Below are 23,616 nucleotides of genomic sequence, written 5' to 3'. Positions count from 1 at the left end.
TGCCTGGGTGGCTCAGTCGGTTAAGCATCTGCCTTTGGCTCAGGTCATGATCCCAGGATCCTGGGATCCAGTACTGCATCGGGCTCCCTGCTCAGCGGGGAGCCTGCTTCCCTTCCTCCTCCTGCTCCTCCTGCTTGTGCTCACTCACACACTCTCTCTCTGACAAATAAATAAAATCTTTAAAAACAAAACAAAACAAAACAAAAAAAACAAAGGCAGAATGTGATCCCTATTTTACATTTATATGTAGTTAATATCTATATGTTGACAGGATGTGTGCAAGGGGAGCATATGGAGGGGATACAAGCAGAGCCGGGGGCGTGGGTTGGGAATGTTATATAGGACGTCCGTGTGCAGTGAAAAGGAGCGTGAGATGGGTGGGGAGCGTGTGTGCATGTGTGTGCATGCTCTCAGAGTCCTGGACACGATGAAAAACTCCAGTGGGCCCCCACACTTCCAGAACCTGAAAGGCAAGAGGGAAATGGGGGAGGGCTCAATCCCCGACCTCGCACCTGCCCCAAGTAAACCACGATGATGTTTAAGAGCAAGGACTTTGGAGTGAGACCCAGTTTTAAATCCTAACCCCAAACTAGCGACAGGCTCTTAGGCAAGTTTTCAACCTCTTGCCATCAACTTTCTCAGCTCCAAGATAAAGATTCTTGTGAGCATCCATAAAGGGCTGAGCACAGTGTTCACACACAGCAGACAGTCAATACATGGTAACAAAAAATCCTAGCCCTTTGCTCAAAATACAACTCAAAAGAAAACTGTACCATGGCAACAAAAAAAATCTCTGACAAAGCAATTTTTAAAATACATCACATCTATATTCTAGTCTATGGCTTCTTTATTTTGAACAGTTTAGGGGATTTTTTGGAGTGGGGCTGGCGAACGGCGTTTACAATTCTTGACTACTGGTGGCTCTTGGGTCTAATAATGGAGCGAAAACATGAGGTTCACAGGATGTTCCCCAGTGATTCCAACCAACAGAACCAGCCATAAGCCTCATTCTCGCTTGTAAGTGCTGTGCACTATCCCAGCCGCTGACAAAGTTGCTGGGAGGCTGAGCATTGGCCGCTGGTCGTGAGCAGCAAGAAAGCTGGGATGGAGTCCGCCCTGGACGCTGTGATGAGTTTGCAGCCTGAGTGCCTCTTCAGCCTTTCACATCAAAATCAATCCGAATTTCAAACACGGAGACTTGGGGGGTGAGGGGGTGGGAGGGTATTGCAATTATTGGAGATTTAGCAAATAGTTACTTGGGAATTATAAAAAGCAAATATCTAGTATAAGGAGGAGGCCTATGTTACTTTATAAATTATCTAGAGAGCTTCTTAAAACCAATCAAAATTAATGCTGAAATCTTAGCCAAGGTCTTGCAAAGATTTCTTCCCCCTGCTGCAAGCAAGCAAGTTCCTGCCTTAAGTCGGAAAGCCTGCTAACTGACTAATATGGATAATGCAAAGCTGTTTATGCTCTGGGATAATATAACCAGCCCCCCCGCCCCCACTTTTTGGGGGGAGGCTTTATGGCATTTCCCTGCCAATGCTATTCTAGCAGCGGCGTCCCTCTGGTTCAGTATTGTTGCAATTCTCAGCCCTTCTGACTGCTGGGTTCTCCCCCAGAGAACTGGCAACAGCTCCCTAAGCAGCGGCGGACCAGAGCCGGAGGACCTCAGGCTCTGTTCGGAGCCTTCTCGTGGTTATCGTAGCTAACACCACCGATGCCCTCCAGGATATTCATGGGCAGAGGGAAGACGATGGTGGAATTCTTCTCGGTGGCCACGGTAGTGAGGGTTTGCAGGTAACGCAGCTGGAGGGCTACGGGGGACTCGGCCAGCACCATGGAGGCTGACTTCAGGGACTTGGAAGCATTCATTTCTCCTTCCGCGGCAACGACCTAAGCCGGCAGAAATAAAAGAGCTCAGAAAGAAACGTTCGCAACTGTGACTCGGGCTTTCTTATTCTGGCTGCGCCCCCTGCCTGTCTGCCGCCCCCACCCCCACCCCCCGCCACTTTGCCACGGGGTTTCATCGAGCTACTGCTTTGGCGAGGGTGAGCGTTTCGCATCCTAATGTAATTTAGGGGAATAATGCTGGCCAGTTACCCTGGAGCCTCCCCACCCCCTGCGCTAGCTTTCAGAGAAGTTTGAAATTCAAGGCGTCCACCCGCTTCTCCCTGTTTTCTTCCTAACCCCAGGAGACGTTAATTCTGATGCCAGTTCAGCCTCATTCTTCCAGTGTGAGGACTGTTTCAAGTTCTCTCCACCCTGGATGGCCAGCAGCAGGCAGGGCGGTCTGAGAACACCCACGGGAGGGCTCTCCCTGTTGCTGGCTCCCCATCTAGCTCTCTCCTGCCCAAGACGGATTTGCCGCGGGCGCTCACTGTCTCTGTGCCAAACGGCCCTCCAATCCGCTGCTGAGAAGCTGCTGGAGCTTCCCAGATAACGCAGAGATGGGAAAGGGACCAGGGCAGAGGAAAACTCGTTGGTTCTCAAGGAATATTCTGAGGAGCTTAGGCAAAAGGGTTCTCATCTTCCCTTGGTTTCTGATACTCCAGGAAACCCATTCCCGCAGCCATGAAGGCTGTAGACCCAACGGACTCAAGAACATTCGAGGCCAGGGTAGGCTTACAGTGTGTCATCTACCCTGGATTGGGTTTAATCACCGCACCATTCCCTTTCAGTCCAGCTCACTAACCACACCTAACAATAATGTTCAAAAGACGGGCATGGGGTTGGCTACCGCGGAATGCCAGCTTCCGGGGGTCACTACACCCGCTGCGATGGGCGCTGAGTGGTGTATAGCGCTGGTGCATCAGTACGCTGTACTCCGGAAACTACTCTAGCGTTGCCGGCCAGTTATACTTCCATAATTAAAAAAAAAAAAAAACAGAATTGCTAACTTTATAAAAATGTAGATTCCCAAGCCACAAAAGAATCGGCTTCACGGAGTGTGAGCTGAGATCTCAGAGTTAATGTTTGCTGTGTTGACTTCTCTCTAGGGGACTGAAATGCAGCCAGACTTGGGACCCACCTTGCTAAGTCACTGGGCAAGTGACTGTCCCAAGACCTGTTGCCCAACTTCCTCAAGGTACATTAAGCTGCCCATTACTTTTAGTTCAGGAGGAAATTCTCAGTAAAAACTGTGAATAAGCAACCCTTTTCTTATCAAAATCACTGAGAAGGTCTGATCTTCCATTCAAGGTCTATCCTTTTCTGCTCCAAAGCTAGGCATCTTGCCTTCCAGTGTGGACAGAGTAGCTCTTACCCTGGCCCTGGCTTCCCGGGTGGCCTCGGCCTCCGCAGCCATGGACCGCTGTAGCTGCACCGGAATCCGGACATCTTTGATTTCCACTCGTGCCACCCGGATCCCCCACAGCTCGGTGGCATCATCAAGTAAGGTCTGTTTCCAAATCACAAGAAAGGGTATTGGTCAGAAGACAAGGGAGTTGGGCAAATATCCCACATTTTCTTGTCACAGACATCTAGCCAGCAACAAGGTAGGGCCTTCTTAGGCACTCCTGGGTTTTGTCCTGGCTCTTCCTTCCATCTGCAGCTGTGAGTCACTGGGCCGGTTCCTTAACCTCTCTGATTCCTTATAGGTTGTTCCACCTATAAAAGGGTTCCTCTCAGGATTTTCATGAGCTTTGCAGATAATACACGTAAGAGATCTACCAATGCCTCACGATAACTCAATAAATAGTATTGGGTACTTGCTGAGATACTCTGTGCCTTGCTCCTGCCCTGTTTAACCTCTCCCCGGTGGCAGGTAGTTTTGAACAGGTAGCCAGGCATGTATCTATATATATGTGTGTGTGTATATATATATACACGCTTACATATATATATAGTGTGTATATATATACGCTTGCTTATATATATATATATGCTTACTTACATATATATATATAAAATGTGTGTGTGTGTATATATATATATAAATATATATATATATATATTTTAGAGCATAGCAGCCTAAAATCAAAGATATGCTTGTCTTTTGTAAAAACTTAAGACCGCTGAGGATGTCCTGTTGGTTATCCTGTGGAGAGAGGGGTGGGAAAGAATGTCTTGTGAAAGAATGAGATCAGGCAGGTTGTTTCCTCCGAGGCTAGGCGCAGAGATCTCTGCTACCAAACGGCAAGCCATTTCTTGCCTTTCCACGATTTCCACAGAACTGTGGAGATGGTGAGACCTCCCAAGAAGCCGGGGACTGGACTGTGGCAGGGGAAACATCTGAGTTGTCAAACTCATGGGGCTCTTACAAATGACGTGGAGAATTCTATAGAACCAGCACTATGTCATAAAGCCTTAGGGTCTTTGTGTCACAGTAGACACTGGAAGATATGCCAAGGACCCAAAGCTGAAATTCCCTACTAATGCAGAGAAGGGAGGCTCAGAATCAAAGCAGAATTGATTAAGGGCCACATAGAAATGTAATTGTTTATGAACTAGAATGGGCGAGAGGTGAGATGGACAATGGCAACATCCTCACCATTACTATAATTCTGATTACTGTCACCGTAACTACCGAGCCAGGTAGCACCATGCCGGATTTCCCAGGGATGGCAGGCCTGCGGGGTGTCAGTTGAATCCTGTTCAAATATTCCATTGAAATGCAGAAACACATGGACTGTCCAAGAAATGGTGGCCCTTCTTCTGGAATAAGCACAATTAAAAAGGACGCTAACCTCCTCGGAAAAGGCTAACATGTACAATGCTAACGTGTATATTGAATTAAAAAAAAAAAATAGGTAAGGTGTCCAATTCCTCCAGTTCCCCTTGTCCTGCTCACATATTTAAACTTAGAGCTTGTGATTATGAAGGAATAAAACCACAAACCGAGGCCCAGTGTCTACAGCAGCTGTGTGTGTGTGTTGCACGTGTGAGTGCATGTGCACACACGTGAGATGGATTCTTTGAACCACTGATAGTTGATCACCACTGATAATCAAAATAAATGAACTAAGGACACAGGCTATTCGTTCTCAGTGTCTTTACCTGGATGCTATGGGCAATCTCCTCTCGGCCAGCTAAAATTTGGGACAGGGTCTGCGTCCCTAAGACGTTCCTCAGGGTAGTCTGAGCCAGCAGAAATGTGGCTTGGTGGACATCGTTGACATTAGCCACCGCAGACACAGCGCTATAGATTCTGTAATAGACGACTCCGTCCACTTGCGTCGTCACGGAGTCTCGGGTGAGGATCTGGAGAGCGAGGACAGGGAAAATCACGTGTTTATTATGACTGTCACAGTGATGGACAGTGTCAGCCAGCCTAAGAGCCCTCTCCCCAGGAGGAGACCTTCTGCCATAGCTTGAGCCAGCATCACCCAAACTCTGCCCTGGGCTGCCGCACAATGTCATCCTGGTTGATGACAAAATCCCCACCCATGGGTCGTCTGTACCCATCCCTGTAACTTCACCTTAGGGAGGCCTTACACCCCACGGGCAAAGCTCTTTGATTTGCCACGGGAGCCTAAGCACTTTCTATTTTAAAAGGTGGCAAGTAGGAACTCGGAATTCTACCTTCTACGCAGAGATAGAACGCTTATTTCTCTGACACCTGCCATCTTTTTGGTTTTCAGTTTTTATCAGATTTGATGAACAGCAGTGCTGCTTAGAAAACATAGATGTCACCAGAGACCATGTTCTGTTTTCACATAAAGGGAAATCTCTTTGCTTCCACAGAGGCTCTGTGTTAATCATTCTTAATAATGTGACCAGGCGTTTTGCAGCCAGTGAGAACTCTCTGGCAGGACTGTAGGAGCGGAACCTAGAACGGGGGACTATGGAGCCAGAAAAGGCCCATGGTAGGTCACTAAGCGTCTCCAATTCTTAGGACACCGGCTGAAGCCCGAAGGAAGGACTCTGTACTTCCTACCAGTGACATGGTGATGGGATTGTTGGGTCTTGACTGAGTTTCTTGGACCACAGAGAAGAAAATTAACGTCATCTCGTAATCCTCTCATCACCTCTGCCCTCCCACATTGTAGGCCCTACTCACATTTTCTTTCCTCTTCCTGAATCGTTTTGGTTCTTGGTAACTCTGTTTCTCTTCTTTAGTGCCCTGTTACTGGTCTTGGATATTTATTTACAGTACTTTAAGAACGGAAAAGAATTATTTGAAATTCAAAAGCAAGAGGGATCTGTGCTCTTCCCTTATGGGCATCCACCGTCTTGCATCCAATCACACATAAAAAAAGTGAATCACAGAGATTTAATAAAAAGTCTGGAAAGGTGACAGCCAGGATAATATCCTAACCTAACCCTGCCCTCCACCAAATTAAATGCAACCGCTTTATACAACGACTTATCTGACTCTTCCAAGCATCTTGGCTACTGCTCTCCATCCCAGCTTCTCTGCCAGCTACATCTTTTCTCTCTCTTCTCTGGGACTTACCCCTCTGAGTCATTCCAAGTCCTACAGCAAGCCGGCCCTTGCCCTTGGCTTCATTGTCAGTGGGAAAAGCAAAGCCCCGTGGTTTTTAAGACCCACCAGGGCTCCTCAAGCCAGTCCCTTATAGTTTGAAAACATGCTGTAAAACATCAACTGTCCATGGAATGGGAAAGATACAGGTTTTATTTCCAAGAACATATCTTTAACCTGCATTACCTCTTGTGGAGGAATGTTGCAAGTAATAGTTCGGAGATCAACCTTGACAAAGACATCTATGCAGGGCAGGACCAGGATCAAACCTAGGAGAGAAAATATGGCTTAAAATTTTACCTCATTGAAACTAACTGCCACAAATTGTCTCCTAACTATATGATCCATTATTTTCAATGGACTACAAATGCTTCTCAGAGGATCTTCAACATACACACCTTGAACTTGGGGGAAAATTAGTTCCTCCTCCTAGTCAGTGACTAAAGAAAAGTGGTTCCCTAGAGATTAAACTCTTATGGTAAAGAGCTAAAGATCCTTGACATTTAGTTTTTAGATTTTATTTGTAAGCCACTCAACCTACTAGCCAAGTGTTGAATTTGACATTAATTTAAAAGGATGTTTTGGAAATTGGTGTCCTTACTAAAGATACCTGCACAAAAGATTTAAGTAATAGATTTTTTTTTTACCTTAAATGTCAATGACTGTCAACATTCTCATTCATCTTCAATAGTATTGAAAAAATTGTAGAACTAAAATCTTCTTAAGATTTTAAAATCTTAAGAATTAAAATCTTCTTAAGTCCCTAAAACCAATGTACTTCAGAATTTGCTGTTTCTCTAGAGCTATGTTCTAGTTCAAATATGAGGGCATCCCAGAGTTAAAACCCTCTAACTCCTCTTTGAGTCATGAAGTATTTGGGTTTGGGGATGGGTGGGGGAAGGATGGGGATAGGAAAATTCAGTTGATTTCCCATGCATGAATCCCTAATATTAGCCTGGCCAATGTTCTCAATAGCTAGAGTTACCAAGGTTAGAACCACAAGGCATGTCAGCAAGATGGGGACTCCAATCCATTTCTATTCACCAGAAAGATTTTGTGCCATTGTTTTTGTTTTTTTAAAGAAGAAACAGGTTTGTAGGCTATATACCATGCAAAGGGCTGGTAACATCAACAGAAGACACTGCTAAGGTGTTTTCTTTCTCTTGGTCTCTGAACTCTCCTGAGATTTGTAATGAGGATTGCTGCCTGATTTACTTCCTTTTCTTGATACCAGGTCACCAGTTGAGGTAATGGCCCCTAAAACTAGAGGGTTGAGTCCTAGCCCTTGCACTTACTAGCTTGTGACCTGGGAACACTCCCATAACTTTCCTGAGCTTCAATTAATTCATCTCTAGAAGAGGGTAGTGAAGATTAAGCATGATTCAACAGGATAATGAAATAAAGTACTAAACACAGGGCCAGGTATGTATGACGTGCTCAAGAAATAGCAGCATTATTATTAAAACTTTCATTATTAAAGAATAATTTACAATTTACAAAAGTGGAGAGGTTTTCCACTAGCAATTTGGCTTGTTTCCCTCTAGCTCTCATGGCTTTCTGAGGTAACTCATTAGCCCCAGAGACGTGTATGACGAGAGTAGTTATCCTGGGACATTTAGTGGTCAAATCTTCTGGGAAAATTCATTTAAAAGAGATCCACTTTTCTCTAGAGTCCTCCAAGTTACGGTTAGTCTACTTCTCCCAAATCTAGTTTTACTTCCAAATCTAGTTTTACTCTGACTAGCTTGGCCCCACCAGATGCAACATACTTAGAAGGGGTCAACCTTGGTCTGTTATACCTCATTTGGATGAGTCTAACACTTCTATTTGGACAAACTCATAAGAACATCCATAATAATTGCCCTCTTCCCCCTGTGGTCCTTTATGAAATTAGGCAAGTAGGATTATACTACTTGAAATGACCAAGGCTCTTTAACAAGCTTCTGTTTTGGAATTTTATATATGTGTATATATATATATATAAAACTCCATATATATATATATAATATTATATAAAACTCCATATATATATTTATAAACTCCATATATATATAAGCTCCATATATATATATATTTATATATATATAAAAAACTCCAAAATATATGTGTGTGTGTGTGTGTGTGTGTGTGTGTGTGTATTTTGGAGTTTTATATATATACATATATATATAATTCCAAAATATATATATACACACACATATATATGTATATATATATACACACACATACATACACACACTCTTATTTATTTATTTATTTATTTAATGTAATAGATACCTGAGTGCCTACCGTAGTGCATGGCCAAGTGCAGAGCACATGCAGTGTCATGGTGACTAAGAAAGTTCTTGCCCCCCAGGGAGCTTATAGCCCAGTTGGAGAGAGAATGTGTTTACTCAAATACATCATAATAGGGGGCAGAAAACAAGTATTATTAAAGAAGTATTGCAAATAACCATTCTTCCTCATGTATCTTGTAAAATGCTACCTTTGATGGCCTTCCTTGCAAAATATTAGAATTTATCATATGAAATTGTCATGCTTGAGAAACAAAAACAAATATTAGCAATTTCATATGGTTCAACTACAGATACACCAGAAGTTATGAGAATTAAATCAGTACCTAACTTCTAGAGTTTTAGGACCTAACACCTTCCCATGTCTGCTCCCCACCCCCAACATCCCATCCTCTTTTAACATGAAGAATTTGGAACAGTTTTCATTCTAAGGTGGAGAAAGGATGGAAAGAAATACTACATTTGACCAAAGGAGTCGTGTGATGGATTCCAGCTCTCTGTTCTATGAATCTACTTGCCAGGAGAAAAAGTTACCTTTTGCTTTTCCATTAGCTCTTTTCTTTATTTTTTTTTTTAGATTTTATTTATTTATTTGACAGACAGAGATCATAAGTAGGCAGAGAGGCAGGCAGAGAGAGGGGGAAGCAGGCTCCCCACTGAGTAGAGAGCCTGATGCGGGGCTCGATCCCAGGACCCTGAGATCATGAGCCGAAGGCAGAGGCTTTAACCCACTGAGCCACCCAGGTGCCCCTCCATTAGCTCTTTTCAAAGAGTGAGGATCAAAACCCAGCTCCAGGAATACTCTCCCTGAATAACTTAATCATCTATCTTGGCCACTGACTCCCTCCCTTCATTCTTCTGTCATTTGTTCAGTGGTCATGGTAATAAGTGATGTCTGGCCAGTCCAACAGAGCCACGCTTTGGTCCTGTAAACTGAATTTCTCAGAGGGAATGCTAGGAAACAGGGCTGGATTTCCAGCCTCTCAAACTATTGGTCTAGTGGTCATGCCTGTTCACTTGCATAACAGGACATCTTTTTTCCATTGTACACTCAGGCAAGGGCTCCAGCTGCCTTTTCTTTGCTTCTCAGGAGAGGCTGCCAGGGAAAATTTCGGGGGCAACAGTGAAGTATTAGGTGCCCATGATCCTTGTCAGGGGCAGCCACAGTGTCCTACCTGGCCCTCTGGCTTTGTCAGCTTGGATGCGTCCCAGTCGGAATACAACAGCACGTTCATACTCCTTAATGATCTAAGAGATTAAGGGAGAGCATTTAGTCCTAATGGTTCATCAGCTCATAGAGAGAGCCCGAGTTATTTCCCAGGGTGTTACCTTCAAGCACATCCATATGGAGATGGGGAAGGTAATGATCATCAGCAGCAAAGAAAGGGAAAACAGGATCCAGCCACATACACCAAGCCCTTTACTGCTGATGCCTAAGAAATGAGGACAAAACAAGCCTGTAACTTACATGGTTCTTAGAAAACCCATTCAGCCACATGAGTAAAGCTACTATCCAGAGTGCTGGCCATGCCAGGTGGCACTGAGGAGATCGAAACCCATGCACACCGGCAAATGCAGTAAAGACACACACGCTCACACACACACACACACACACACACACACACACAATTCATTGAGGGTTTTTTTTTTTCATTAAGGGTTTTAGATTGAAATTGACCTGTCCCTTCCAAGAAAAGTCTCATAGCAATCAATAATAATAATTACTATGATATTTAGTAGGACAGACATGGTTTATTACCCTCAAAACACATTAAACATGTTACCCAGTGTATAATTCATGGACTAGCTCCATAGGAATCATTAAAGGACCATTTTAAAAGACACATTCCTGGGCGCCCAGGATTCTCCAGGTTGGAAAGCAAGACGACCTCTGAGGTAGAGAGGTAGATACTAGTATCCCCAAAGGGTGACAGTATGGCAGGGAAAATGTTTCGAAGAGCCTGTAGGTATGAATTTCTATGAGAGCTCTCTTACCCATCAAAGCTGTGGCTTTGGGTAAGCTGCTCAATCTTTCTGAGCCTCCACTTCTCCATCTGTAGGATGGGGCTAGAAGTCAACTACCCTGAAGGATTTGACAAGGACTATATGAGATTATTTTCATATGGCAGTTGCTCCATACATTAATATCTACATTAATAAATGTGTATTACTATCTTTATTCCCATACAGATATTACAGGGACTTGTCAGACACTGATATTTGACATTTTTGACTTTTCAAGGAATTTTTTACATTGGTTCGTTACATCAGATGTCTTTTTGCTAATCACACATTATGATAAGAGGGGCATTTTGGTTTAAAGAATATTGCCCTGCAATGCTAAGTTCAAATCGTATTTCAATCACCTGAAACTTCGTAGCTTTAATCACTTCCATTAGACAATTTGTCAAGTCTTAGAACTCTAGTTTGTAGAACACACAAGTCTGGCTGACCCTTTTATTCTTTTCTTTTCTTTTTTTTATTTGACAGACAGAGATCACAAGTTGGCAGAGAGGCAGGCAGAGAGGGAGGGGGAGGCAGGCTCCCTGCTGAGCAGAGAGCCTGATGCGGGGCCCAATCCCAGAACCCTGGGATCATGACCTGAGCCGAAGGCAGAGGCTTTAACCCACTGAGCCACCCAGGCACCCCTGACCCTTTTATTCTTATTTTATTCTTTAATCACTATTCCAATTTCTTTTTAATTCTCATTCCTTCTTTTCTCCTCTTCTTGACAACTGCCCCCACCCTCGCTCCACACTTCCTCCAACTGATTCATATTCTCCACACAAGCACCCGAATTAACTGTATGTACTAGATATCTTCACCCAGATAATTCCACAAACACCTTATGCTACCTCTAGACCCATTAATGCCTAACCATCCTCTTTATTGTTCGTGTTAGATGCCTGCTTATCACTGCCATTCCCTAGCCAACTGCAGAGGGCGCTAGGTCGAACTGATACGGCCTCGTATGCATCCTCACTCACTGCTGCTGACTCATCAGTGCCCACATCATAAGTTTAAAAACATTCAGGAGGGTTCTAGGATTCTGCTCTTAAAACAATGCTGCGATGAGTGCTCTTTAATACGTGGTTTTGTACACCCATGTAGGGTAAATGCCAGGCAGGGAAAGTGTTAGATGAAAGAGATTAGTATTTACAATTTTGATAGATGGCTAAGTGCCCTTCAAAGAGTTCTTGCCAATCCGCACTCCCGTCAATAGCCCACTGGGACACTATGCCGACTGCCCGTGCTTGGTACCAGTACCCATCAAGTACTTTCTCAGTTAGTGCAGCCCCAAGATGGGAATTATCTACGTTTTAGATACACATTTAGTATTAAAAACTTTTTGTGCAAATGTCCTTTAATGGGTTCTAAATACACGTAAAGATATACCCAATAGTAATAAGGACTTACCTGCATACTCGAAGTTTACATTTTTAAAACACCACCTTCCAAAACCTTGGACCCCAGTGAGGTGGATTGGACTATCGTTATGCAGAATAAAAAAACATTTTGTGCATTCTAATAGAATCTTTGTTGCATTTTGTTTATTCATGCTTTTTTAAATCACTGTAATGACACAGCCTGTATATAAACATTCTCATCGTAAGAAAAAAAAAAATCAAAGCAGTACCGATGAAACTGAAGTCCCCCTGACTATCTTCTCCTTGGTCCACTTTTATCTAGAGAGGTCCCATTATTATTGATTTGGTATGTCTCCTGATAGACCCATTCCTATGTATTTACCTACGTATGTCTATCCTTAGAAAACACTTGGCTTAGATTCATCGATCTGGTGAGCTACAGCACCACACTAACACTTTAACTTTTTTATTTGTATTTTTTTATTTTTAAGATTTTATTTATTTATTTTATTTTATTTATTTATTTGAGAGAAAGAGTGCGCAAGAGAGTGGCGTGGCAGAGGGGGAAGCAGGCTCTCTGCTGAACAAGGAGACCACCGACAGGGGAGGAGGGGGTGGGGAGCGGGCGGTGCGCAGCTCCATCCCAGGACCCTGGGATCATGACCCAAGCGGAAGGCAGCCTCTTCACCAACTGAGCCCCAAAGGTGCCCCAACACTTCTATTTTGTAAAAAAAACTGAATGTGTCTTAGAGATATTTCCATGCCAGTATACGCAGATCCACATCCTTCTTCTTAATTGTCACACATGGGTCCCTCCTGAACCTGCATCTGGGTTTAGGTAGCTACTGGACATTACAGACACTTGCAGTTCTGCCCCTACCAGCAAGGCTGCAATGATGGGCTTGTACAAGCCTCTCTGGGACCAGCCCTGCTTTCCTGGAGTCTCGGTGAATGAGTCGAGCCGGCAGCATATTTCCGGCCACCTGGGGTGTAGTTCCCTGCTGCAGTTCACAACTGCAGTTGCAACTGGCATCGCAATCATTGGGATTCAGGATCCTTGGGGGGTCCCGGAGCTGTGACTTTAGCAGTGCAGCCCACAAAAGCCGCTGGGACTCCAACAAGATCCCAGTTATGCTTTATGCCCTGAGCAAGCTTGAGACATTTCCAGACTACAGCTACAGCTACAGTCTGGACACCAAGCTACATTAGCAAGTGTTCCGTGGCAGAGAAGCACCCCCCCCCCCCCGACCAGACCCATAGGCGCACCGCCAGAGCCCCATCAAGTCCTTGCCTTGCCGCAGGAGCTGTGAGTGAGGCTCTGTTAGGTACTAACGGCACAGAGGGAGACAAGAGATGTGGACCTGATTCACCTTCCAAGATTCACACCTGAGCAATAGAATCACCCAGGCCACTGCCTCCGCCACCGGGAGAATTGAGAATTGTGGAGCCTGGGGGTATCATTAGCTGCTGTTCAAGTGGGGCTGTGAGCGCATTCGCTCCCTGCAGGGCCCTGCCACCAGCCTTGTGAGCTGGCTGCATGTGGCTGCCGGCAGAGGCAATCTCTCAGCCTCCCCACTCCGTGAGCCCAGGATCTGAAAAGATATGCAGGGACTGTGTCCCAAAGCCTCCTCAGAAACCTCCCATACGACCTCTACTTCAGCCTCCATGAGACTGCCGCTGGAGCCTTCCCTGGAGGCTGAGGGGGTGGCGGGGGCCCCACGCAGCCCCTGCACTAAGCCGCAAGCCCTTAGCACACCTAATCACCTCCTGCTTTCTCCCAATCCATGGCTCTGTATTATCTGGGAGTAACTGTCACAAATATCATACAGTCATCACCGTCTGCTTACTTCCCAGCAGAGAACGGGATTTTGCCACCCCAACAAGTTGCTCCCGATTTCCCACTCAACCATTTGACCGTCTTTTGCCAGTTCTCTACCAGGCACGATGCTAGAGCTGAGGAGACAACGGAGAATAAGATGGGGAACTTCCCAACAAGGGTTCACGTCTAGCAGGAGAGAGACCATAGGGGCAGGTGTAATGATACCCTTGGGTCTCTGCTGTGCTGCCTTCTAGGCAAAAAAAGTGGGGATTCCCTCCTGTATGTGGCTGGGACAAAGAACGGGGCGAAGTCTAGTCAATACATTTCCTTCAGTCTGGAAAGACAAGGGCGAGCCCTAATAAATTAGCACAAAACCCAACCACACTGCTGATGCTAAAGAGAAGGACCCTGGGGCTTCAGCTGAAAGGACTTCAGGGATAACCAAGGCCGGCCCTTCATTCTGCAGCCAGAAAATCCAGTTAGTCTTGTCATCAACACCTCAATCTCTCTTTAAGTAGGGTGGGATCCAGAAGTTCCACCAACTGACCGACATCCGACATCCGACATCTGCATCTGCCTTTAATGACTCCGGCAGTGAGACAAGACTGCGCTCCACAGGCCTCTGGGGCTTTGTTCCCGGCACTTAGCTACAGCCCATAGCACAGGGGAAACTTAAATGCCCTCTAGGTCTAGGTGTAAACACTCAAAGCAAGGTTGGTAACTTGCTTTCGTGAGGCTAGCCCCACGAATACGGCGCTAATGGTGGAAATGAATATTAGTACATAAAACAGGCAGGGTGACTTGGCTCCTTATTTCTTATTTTGGCTTGGTCAATAGTATTTAATTGTGAGAGCAATACTACACACAATTCTTGCCCCTAGATCTGTGTTACTGTAAAATAGCTATTTCTTCTCTAAGCAGAAATAGAGTTTGAGGTACTATGACATTGTTTCAAAACACCAAAATCCAATGATGTCTGTAACTACAATGGGATCATAACCCACAGCTTCCATAATCCACAGCTTTCTTCCAGAAAGACCCACAATACCACATTTTTGCAAAGTTGTGGAGCGACCTGAGCCCTCATGCAAACTGACACAATCATCTTGAGAAACGGTTTGAGAGTATCTCCTGAAGCGAAGCACACCCTTGTCTACCTCTCAGTCTTCCGCTTCTCAGGAATACCTGACAGAAATGAGCTGTGATGACAGTGAAAACCCATTCGAGAATGGTCCTTGCGGTTTTATTCATAAAATTCCGGAAATGAAGAGCCACCCCAATCCCTCAACGGTAAAGTAAATAAATAAAGTGGGATTATACTCATCCAGAGGAGTACTACCCAGAAAGAAGAAAGACGAGGCTACTGCCATATGCAAAATGTGGACGGATCTCATAAACAAAATATCAGGGAAGATAAGCCAGACCCAAGAGTGCATGCTTAGGATTCCATGTGTAAGACTATGCACTGCATGATCTCATCTATTTTGTGTCATTCCGTTCAAGGACAAGCAAAACTTATCGATTACGTTTGCAGTCACAATAGTAGCTGTGTCTAGTTAGAGAGGTTGTTGGTGGTTGGGTATTCTGGAGGAAGGCATGAGGAAGCCTTCAAGTGTGCTGTGTATTTTCCTTATCTTGATCAGGGTGGTGATTACCTAGGCTTACATGTATAGAGGCTGTGGAAATAAAGACCAACCAAATGGGAAAAGCTAAGGATCTTTATTCAGAGCATGCTATATGGCGGAAGAGTCAGTCTCTGTCACTTGTGTTTTGGCAGAGACTCAAAGGCAGGCAGAGGAGTGGGAGAGCTTTAAGGTGGAGAAAGGGGAAGGCTTCGGGTGTACCTGATTGGGGAAGCAGTAGGTGGGCTGACCGAAGGCGGGGCATCCTGTGTGATTGGTTAGGGTGCATATCTGGCTTTCTTTAGTGGATCCTAAATTAGGAGCAGGGACAGAAAACCGAGAAGCTGTCAGTTACTTATCAAGTCCTGGCCCTTGGGGACTGAAAGTTGCAAAAATTGTTGTTTAGCTTCCTGAATTGTCACTAGAGATAACAATCTGGCTTCTTGTAAGACCGACTTATAGTAGGCTGGCTTCCTGGGCTGGTTATTGTAGACAAAGGGGTTGTTTTGGGGGGGGCGGGCTGCCCAAACTCCCCAGTTGAGTTCTGTTTTTATAAATGGCCCAGCCGTTTTCTGTTTGTATATTCAGTCTCTCAAGAGAAACTCTTAAGACTTGTGCACGTGTTCGTATGTATCTTATACTTCAATAGATAATTCAAATAAAGACCACGGGTTGTAAGATCGGGCTAGTATTGAGGATGGAAATCTCACTATTTGCCCTGCATTCTCAGAGAGAGGACAGAGAGAATAGAAAACCTTCAACAAAGCCATCCTGTGGACAGAGACGATGCCCGGCCTGGACGAGACGTGGTAGCCTTGAGTCATTCACCGTGCATTCTAACTGAGACTTCACATGAAAGCTAGACGACATCCCACCTGTCACTTACCCTACTTACGCCTTAGTTTCCTTCTCTATATACAATAATAACTAGTCGTGAGGGTTAAGTAAATTATATGTAAAGGATATTAGCCATATCAGGAGGCCCTCTAACCAACCAACACACTGTCTAGAATTGTCCTCGAGGTGTATTTTGGTCAAGACAGTCCTCACACTTCCCTCAGACTGACTAAACATCAAATAGATTCTTCCAGAATATCAGACCCCGATCTCCCTTACCTTAAAGCATTTTCTTCAGAATACTTATTGTAAGTTCTTTCTCTGACCTTTCAAGACATAAACCTTTTTAAAAGCCTCTTGCTAGGATCATTTTGTCAAGGACCCGGGAGCCATTCTTTGGAAAAGTCATCATCAAAGGAGGTAACACTGCCTGTTTTTGTGGGACGGGGGAGCCTGACTTCAGTGGGCACCTTGCTCCAAGTTGTAAATTTACCGCCGGTCAGAAAGATACGAGAAAGATATTAGTAAACACAGATGGCCTCTGACCAGCACTTAAAGCCATCCAGTACTTTTCCAGGAGCTCATTTCAAGCCTTAAAAACCCTCTACCCCTCTGTTTCAGGATTGTTCCTTCAGACTGAGTTCTGGCCTCCCTCCTCTATTGCAAGACTTCACTAAAGTCTTCAACTTCAGAGCAGTTTTTACTTTGACCAATTACATGTTGTGTTTTTGTCTGTATGTTTGTTTTGTTTTGTTTTTAAATTTGGTTTCTTTTACCAGGTAGGATTCTAAGTATCCGTGGTGGATATTCTGGTCCATCCAGATGATGGCTCCTCTGTATGAGCAAGAACTACATTTTCAAGGAGAATAAAGCCCTGCCCTTGAACGTGTCTACCTCCTTAAAGTAACATTGCCCCTGCCTGCAAGTCCTTGCAGATAACTTTTAAAACCTTAACGACAGAAAGAGAAAGAGAGAGACCAACTCTTTAGTGCAAAACTCCTAAATCAGAGCTAGAGGCTGATCTCACCATTGCTCCTCTGATGACTACAAAAATGCATAATCGTAAGAGTTCTCTCAAGGTCATGATTACATCTCAACTACAGAAGGGTGATCTGTGCTTGAGAGTCACGTGAACTTTGGGACACATGTGTACAGAGTTCCTTTTTACCCTTTGATTTTTTATAGAAATATTGATGATAAATTTTGAACTAGAATGTTCAAATGTTCAAAAAGGTATACAAGTAAATGCTTTTAATGCCTTAGACTCCCCCTTCAGCTTAAGCATTTAGGCACTGCCAACCCCATAAAGTCCCACGTCATGACCTCCCTGGGGTGTGGCTCGCCAGGCAGCTACCTCAGGAGGAATTCCAATGAGGCTTCATCCCATCAGTCAAGTGCAGCAGCAACTCCCAAGCACACCTTAGGAGACCGGGCTTGATACATGGGCGCTGAGCAAGTGTAAAATTCAGTTTTTCAGGCGGCAAGACGTTGGTCTCTCACCTCTGGGTCTAGCTGCCTAAGCCACATACAAACACACCTAAACAACCTCCAGGAGAGAAAGCACCCTGTCCTCACACATCTTTGTGCCTTTGCACAGGCCTTCGGGTCCCCCCGGCCCCCATTCATATCCCACATTCTCCTCTCCCTCACCTAGCCGCACAGCTCAGCTCAGCTCACACTTCCCCCTCTTTTCCAGGAAGATTCTTCTCTTTTCTCTGCCCTTTTGGGTGCTCCTCTTCTAATTAGCCCTCTAGTGTGGCTTTTCACAGGACACTCTAATTTCCAGTTAACTTGGGTGTCTTCCCTGTGGATCTGTAGTTCTTTGAAAGCAGGCGTTTTATTTTTATGTCTCCATCTCCTGATACACAGTAGGTTCTAAACTCATCCGTTGAGTAAAGGCAATGAATGACACACCAGATGCTTCGAGCTGTCAAGAACAATGCTCAGCGACATAATACGGTTATTGATCTGTTTGAAGTTTCTTGTCTGGAAATAATGATCCAGCAGGAGAGACTCTGTTTGCTCTCAAGAGAGTCAATTAAACTCAGAACCCATATGTCCTCACATTTTCTCCTTCATGCTACTGCCTCACTGTACCCATGTACCATTATGAGAAGAAAATAGAGAAACTGTTTTCCTTGTGAAGGAGTCCAGAACAAGCCCCCCCCAAAATGTTCCACTTTGGCCTGTGAATGATTCTGAACTGAAGCCACAGAAGACCCAAAAGACTTGAGAAGAGATTTTTACTACCCCCTTAACTGTCTCTAAGTATTTAGATACAGGGCCTGGTCCAGGAGGAAAGCTCTCACCAGGGATAATTACCAAGAGTACGGTAAACTAGAGGGGAGATGGGCAGGAATGGAATTCCTCTGTGGGTCCCACTGTTTCTGCCTGGTATGACAAACATTTGTTTACCAAAATTTTGCTCTTCTCATCTTTCTGTGTGTCTTCCTCCTTTATGAAGCCCCAAACCACCGTCCCATTATTCTTAGGTCAGGATGGGACATCAGCTCAATCGCCTACTGTCTTAGATCCTCTCATGTCTGTCAAGGTTCATGTATGTATAACATTATAATTCGTTTTTTCTCTTGTTAATCTTCCTTATGTCTATTTAATTAGTAGACCAGGCTAAAGAATCTAAAAGGGTACAGAAAACATTTTTCTTCTTTTATGCCTGCATCAGGTTTGTCCCTCCTCAACCTCCCTTTCCTGTATGAAATAACAACATTACCAATAGCAACAATAAATACTTGTCCTTAAGATGTATGTCCAGACAGTCTCATGATAGTATTATTTATGACAGTGGTAAATAAAAACACTCTGAAAGTACAATGGGGAGATAATTAAGCAAACCAGGACATACCTACATAATATCATATTGTGAATATATGTTTTTTGATTGGCAAAAACCCAGAAACTGCGATGGTATGGTGTTAAGAGAAAAAAGCAGAAGAATGCAAAATTCTAAAGACAATATGATCTCAATTAGCACAAAACATATGCCAAGAAAAAATATTGGAAGAAACTGGAAGAAATATTGGAAAAACATTTCCAAATTGGAAGAATATCCAAAAATATTGGAAGAAATTGGAAGAAACTGACCAAAATATTCGCAGTGGTTAATTCTGAGTCGTGGAAATATGATTTATGCTGAAGGAGTCAGAAGAAGTGTTCTCAGAAGTGTGTCATTTTGGCAGGTGACTATTTGGAGCTGAAATCAAGACCCAGTGGGCTCAAGAGAAAATTTTCTCCCCTCTTATCTACCTAGAAGAAGTTAAATTGGAGGTTTTTCCCAGAATGAGAGTTCTTACCAGAGACGAATTTTATGTAATTGACCCATCTATGTGGTGGAGCAAACTTCTAATAACCAAACATCTGGTCTTCTTATTACTCTGTGAATTGCCCTTCTTCCATTTGAACCTCAGGCCCCCAGCCCATTCCTTAGCTCAGGATGGCATGTGTACCTCATTTAACATTTCTGTTTTTAGGACCTTTTATGTATGTGGGGTTCCTGTCTGTACAAAGTGAAATTTGATTATCTCCTGTTAATCAGTCTCATGTCAATTTAATTCTGAGCCCAGCCAGAGAATCTTTGTAGGGTAAAGGGAAAATTTTCTGCCCCAACAATAGTGTTCTAAGTTCTCTTAATTTTTTTTTTAAGATTTTATTTATTTATTTGACATTCAGAGATCACAAGTAGGCAGAGAGGCAGGCAGAGAGAGAGGGGGAAGCAGGCTCCCCGCTGAGCAGAGAGCCCGATGCGGGGCTCGATCCCAGGTCCCTGGGGTCATGACCTGAGCCAAAGGCAGAGGCTTTAACCCACTGAGCCACCCAGGCACCCTTAAGTTCTCTTAATTTTTGATACCTTTATACTATTAAAGGGAATTTTAAAATAAAAAAGTAATCACATCAAGTAAAAAAAGAAGAAAAAAAAGTCCTTTGTATTTCTAGAGCAAGAAAGACTGGAGGATACCCAGGGTAAAATAAAAGGTGTGTGGAGTGAAAACAATCACCTTCCCTGGGCCTGGGCCTGGGGTTGTGGTGTTAAAAGTTCTTCCGTCTTTCTGTTCACTTCCCATCCTATGGAGTATGGTTGGTAAAGTACAGTCTCCACAATTTCCTGGTTCTTTCCCCACAGAATGAAGGATTTTAAGTGTCAAACGTAAAATCTAAAGTGAAACCCTCTTGGTAAATACCATCTTTTCATCACCGAAAATCATCTTCCCTCCTGCCTGGTTCTCTGAAATGTGCACCCAGCTTGCATCAGGGAACATTTTTCAGGGAAAACACAGAACTGCTAAAAAGAAGTAATGTCTAAAAAGAGGCAACGTCACCAGCTTGCAACTTACTTGGATGAAAAATGAGTCCATCCCAGAACGAGAGTATCAGGCCTTCCAGAGATGAGAACCCAAAATCTGTGTTTTAAAAAACCCTCTGGGAAGTTTTTTTTTTTTTCTTTTTTGCATATTAATGTTGAGAAGAAATTCTAAGATTTGGATGATTAAGATTCCAATTAACTTCACTTTAAAGAAAAAAGAGGAGTGCAAGAGAAGTCAAAGGCTAATGAGGAGTGTTGCCCTACTCATTTACATGAGTACATGTTTAACAACTGGGGGGGGGAGTAAATCCTAATTTATAGCACTCTATAGGTCTGATCTACTCTTGTGATGTTACTGAACTTGGAGTTGGGAGGCACGCTAGTGGTTTCCAAAAGCTTCTGCCTGAAGCCAGCAGCACGGTACACAGAAGTGTCCTGCTGGAGTTGATAACAAGGACTGAGTTATTCATTGAATTCTCCCAACATTTGTGAGTGGAAATTTCTTCACAGCTTGCAGCACTAGATAATGTTGTCTTGTTCATGTGTCCAAGATGGAGAAAGGCAAGGGCAAATTCATCCCACAAATCTCTAGAGAATGACTGATCCTGTATCTCTCAGAAATTGCCAAAACCACATGAAATCAGAAGTTGCAACCACTATGTCCCATTTTTGTTTGTACTGTGGTAGCACAGGCTTTTTTTTATTATATTAAAAAGTCAAAACCAAGTAACCCCATGGACAGTTTATCTCACAGATAAAGGTCCAGTCAGGTCTTCGCTTGTTAAACACAAGCAAAAATGTCTCACGAAACTCCTTGTTTAAAAAGCTAATGGAAGGTACTTTGGAGAGACCTCCCACTCAGACTTCTAAGGGATATTTGCTGCTTCCCGCATATCAGTTTAGGCAAATATCTCTAAATGTATACGTTTTCTTTTACAAACTGATAGCCAAGTGTGTTCTCTATCTGTGACTTCTTTGGCAACATAAACAATAGAGAGCGTGGGTTAAACCTCTCTCCCCTCCCCCCCATGTATCATCATCATCATTATCACTTTCTGGAACTTTGACAAGTTTTTAAACCCTCCAAGACTCAGTTTTCTCCTTCATAAAACGAGATTAGATGAGAATCTACCTCAGAATTATTGTAGGATTTTAAAACATAATACAAGCAAAATGCTTCATAATCCAGACATGCCATTCAAGGTAGTAGTTAGTACTTATGGGACAAGTTTTATTTTCCTCAACTTTTCTCCAGGTATGAGACATAATGCAGCTCAAGTCAACTTTTCTCTTTAATCATAGCATAATCAGATGATATTTGAAAATGGATACATTTCAGCCTGTTTAACATGTTTTTGCTATGTAATACAAAAAAAAAGAATGTAAAAATAAATAAAAATTCTAGAGAAGAGCAAATTACAGATTGCTGTTTAAGAAGCCAATAAAGCCACAAAAAGCAATGAATCCAAAATCCTGGGCTCTAACCGAATGCAGCCAATCCCAATATGGATTAATCCCCCTCACGGCTACTTTGTAACTCTCAGAATTGCCAGGGCTCTTGCTTCACTTAATATACCTAAAACAAACTTAGGGCAGAAAAGAGGAACTTACCCACTAAATTCTCTTTATCCTGCTTCTCAGGGGAATTCGCCCCAGGATCCATCTCATTCTTGAGAAGCTTTTACACTTGGGCAATTTTCATGGGTTTGGAGCCAGGCTCGTGCTCCAGGTGCTGAGGAGAGAGGACAAGGAGACGGAATGAGCAAGTGAGAGAAGTTCCTCTCCTTTCATGAGCACCCCAAGGAGCAGTTTCCCTGGTGAAGGAAGCCTGTTAACATAAACAAAAGGATTTTTTTCAAGAGTTTAGACTGCCTTTGTTCCTAGAGAAAATTCAAAAGAACATGACCTTCTGATGGCATTGTTTCCTATAAAATATCTCTAGATAATTCCCTACATCATTTATATTTTATAACTCACTTTATAAATCACAGTGATTTGTTCACCACAATGAACTGTGGATATACAGGGCAAGTATATCTGTCCTTATGCTGCAGATGACAAGATTTCATTCAATTCAATCTATGCACTGCAGTGAGTAATCTTCTAAAACTTGAATCTGATCATGTAGCCATCCTGCTTAAAATAATCCCATGACCACCAATCATTAGCATGACAAAGAGGAAAATCCGAAGTGTCCCCAGAGACCCTGCTAGTCCCTTTCCAGTCCCACTCACATGGTAATCCCCTCACTCACTCAGTAACAGCCCCGTTGGCCTTCCATGAATACCACTAAAGCTATCTGTGTCCTCTGTGCCACAGAGCCTTGACACATGTTACCATAGGCATAATTATTTGGTTAATGTTTGTTTCTTCCTCTAGAAAAGGGGTTGGCTAACTACCGCCTGCTATCTGAAGCTGGTCGGCCACCTATCTTTCTTTGTAAATGTGTCACTGGTACGCACTCCTAGCCATTTGTTTCTGTGTTCTCTGTGGTCACTTCCCTACCACACCTGCATGGTTGAACATTTGCTACAGAGACCATGCAGCCTGCCACGCCTAAAATATTTTTTATCTATCCCTCTACAGAAAGCATTTGCTGAGCCTTGACATACGTGACAGCTTCCATAGGGGATGTGATTAGTTGTGCTGTTTTCACCATGGCACCTGCAGCATTAGAACCATGCAGGCTCATCTCTGCTGCCCAAAAGATACTTGGTTGAATGAATGAATAAGTGATTTGTCAAAGATAACAGCTCACAAGTGGCAAAGCTCCTTCTCGAATCCGGAGCCCCACGCTCCTGTCCCAGGAGTCCTTCTTTCATCAGACCCCTTCCAGCCAAAGATAATTTAGCTGTTACTCTACCATGGAGAGGACAAATATTCTACTTGAATGGTGGTCATCTTTCTCCTATCACTATTCCAAATAATATTTTG

General features: G+C 43.7%; 1 protein-coding gene across 1 annotated transcript; it reads right to left on the bottom strand.

Moving 5' to 3' along the window:
- Positions 1-1,671: 1,671 nt before the first annotated feature.
- Positions 1,672-22,345, bottom strand: STOML3 (stomatin like 3; the record flags this gene model as incomplete). The annotated part of the gene is made up of 7 exons (XM_080799010.1): positions 1,672-1,896; positions 3,266-3,400; positions 4,999-5,202; positions 6,611-6,693; positions 9,894-9,966; positions 10,048-10,151; positions 22,294-22,345. 7 exons carry the CDS (start codon positions 22,343-22,345, stop codon positions 1,672-1,674), a joined length of 876 nt encoding a protein of 291 aa, XP_080655136.1.
- Positions 22,346-23,616: the final 1,271 nt, after the last annotated feature.

Source organism: Martes martes (genome assembly GCF_963455335.1).
Source record: "Martes martes genome assembly, chromosome: 3".
Lineage (NCBI taxonomy): Eukaryota > Metazoa > Chordata > Mammalia > Carnivora > Mustelidae > Martes > Martes martes.
The sequence above is the reverse complement of the archived record's forward strand: the minus strand, read 5'-3'. Positions and strand labels throughout refer to the sequence as shown.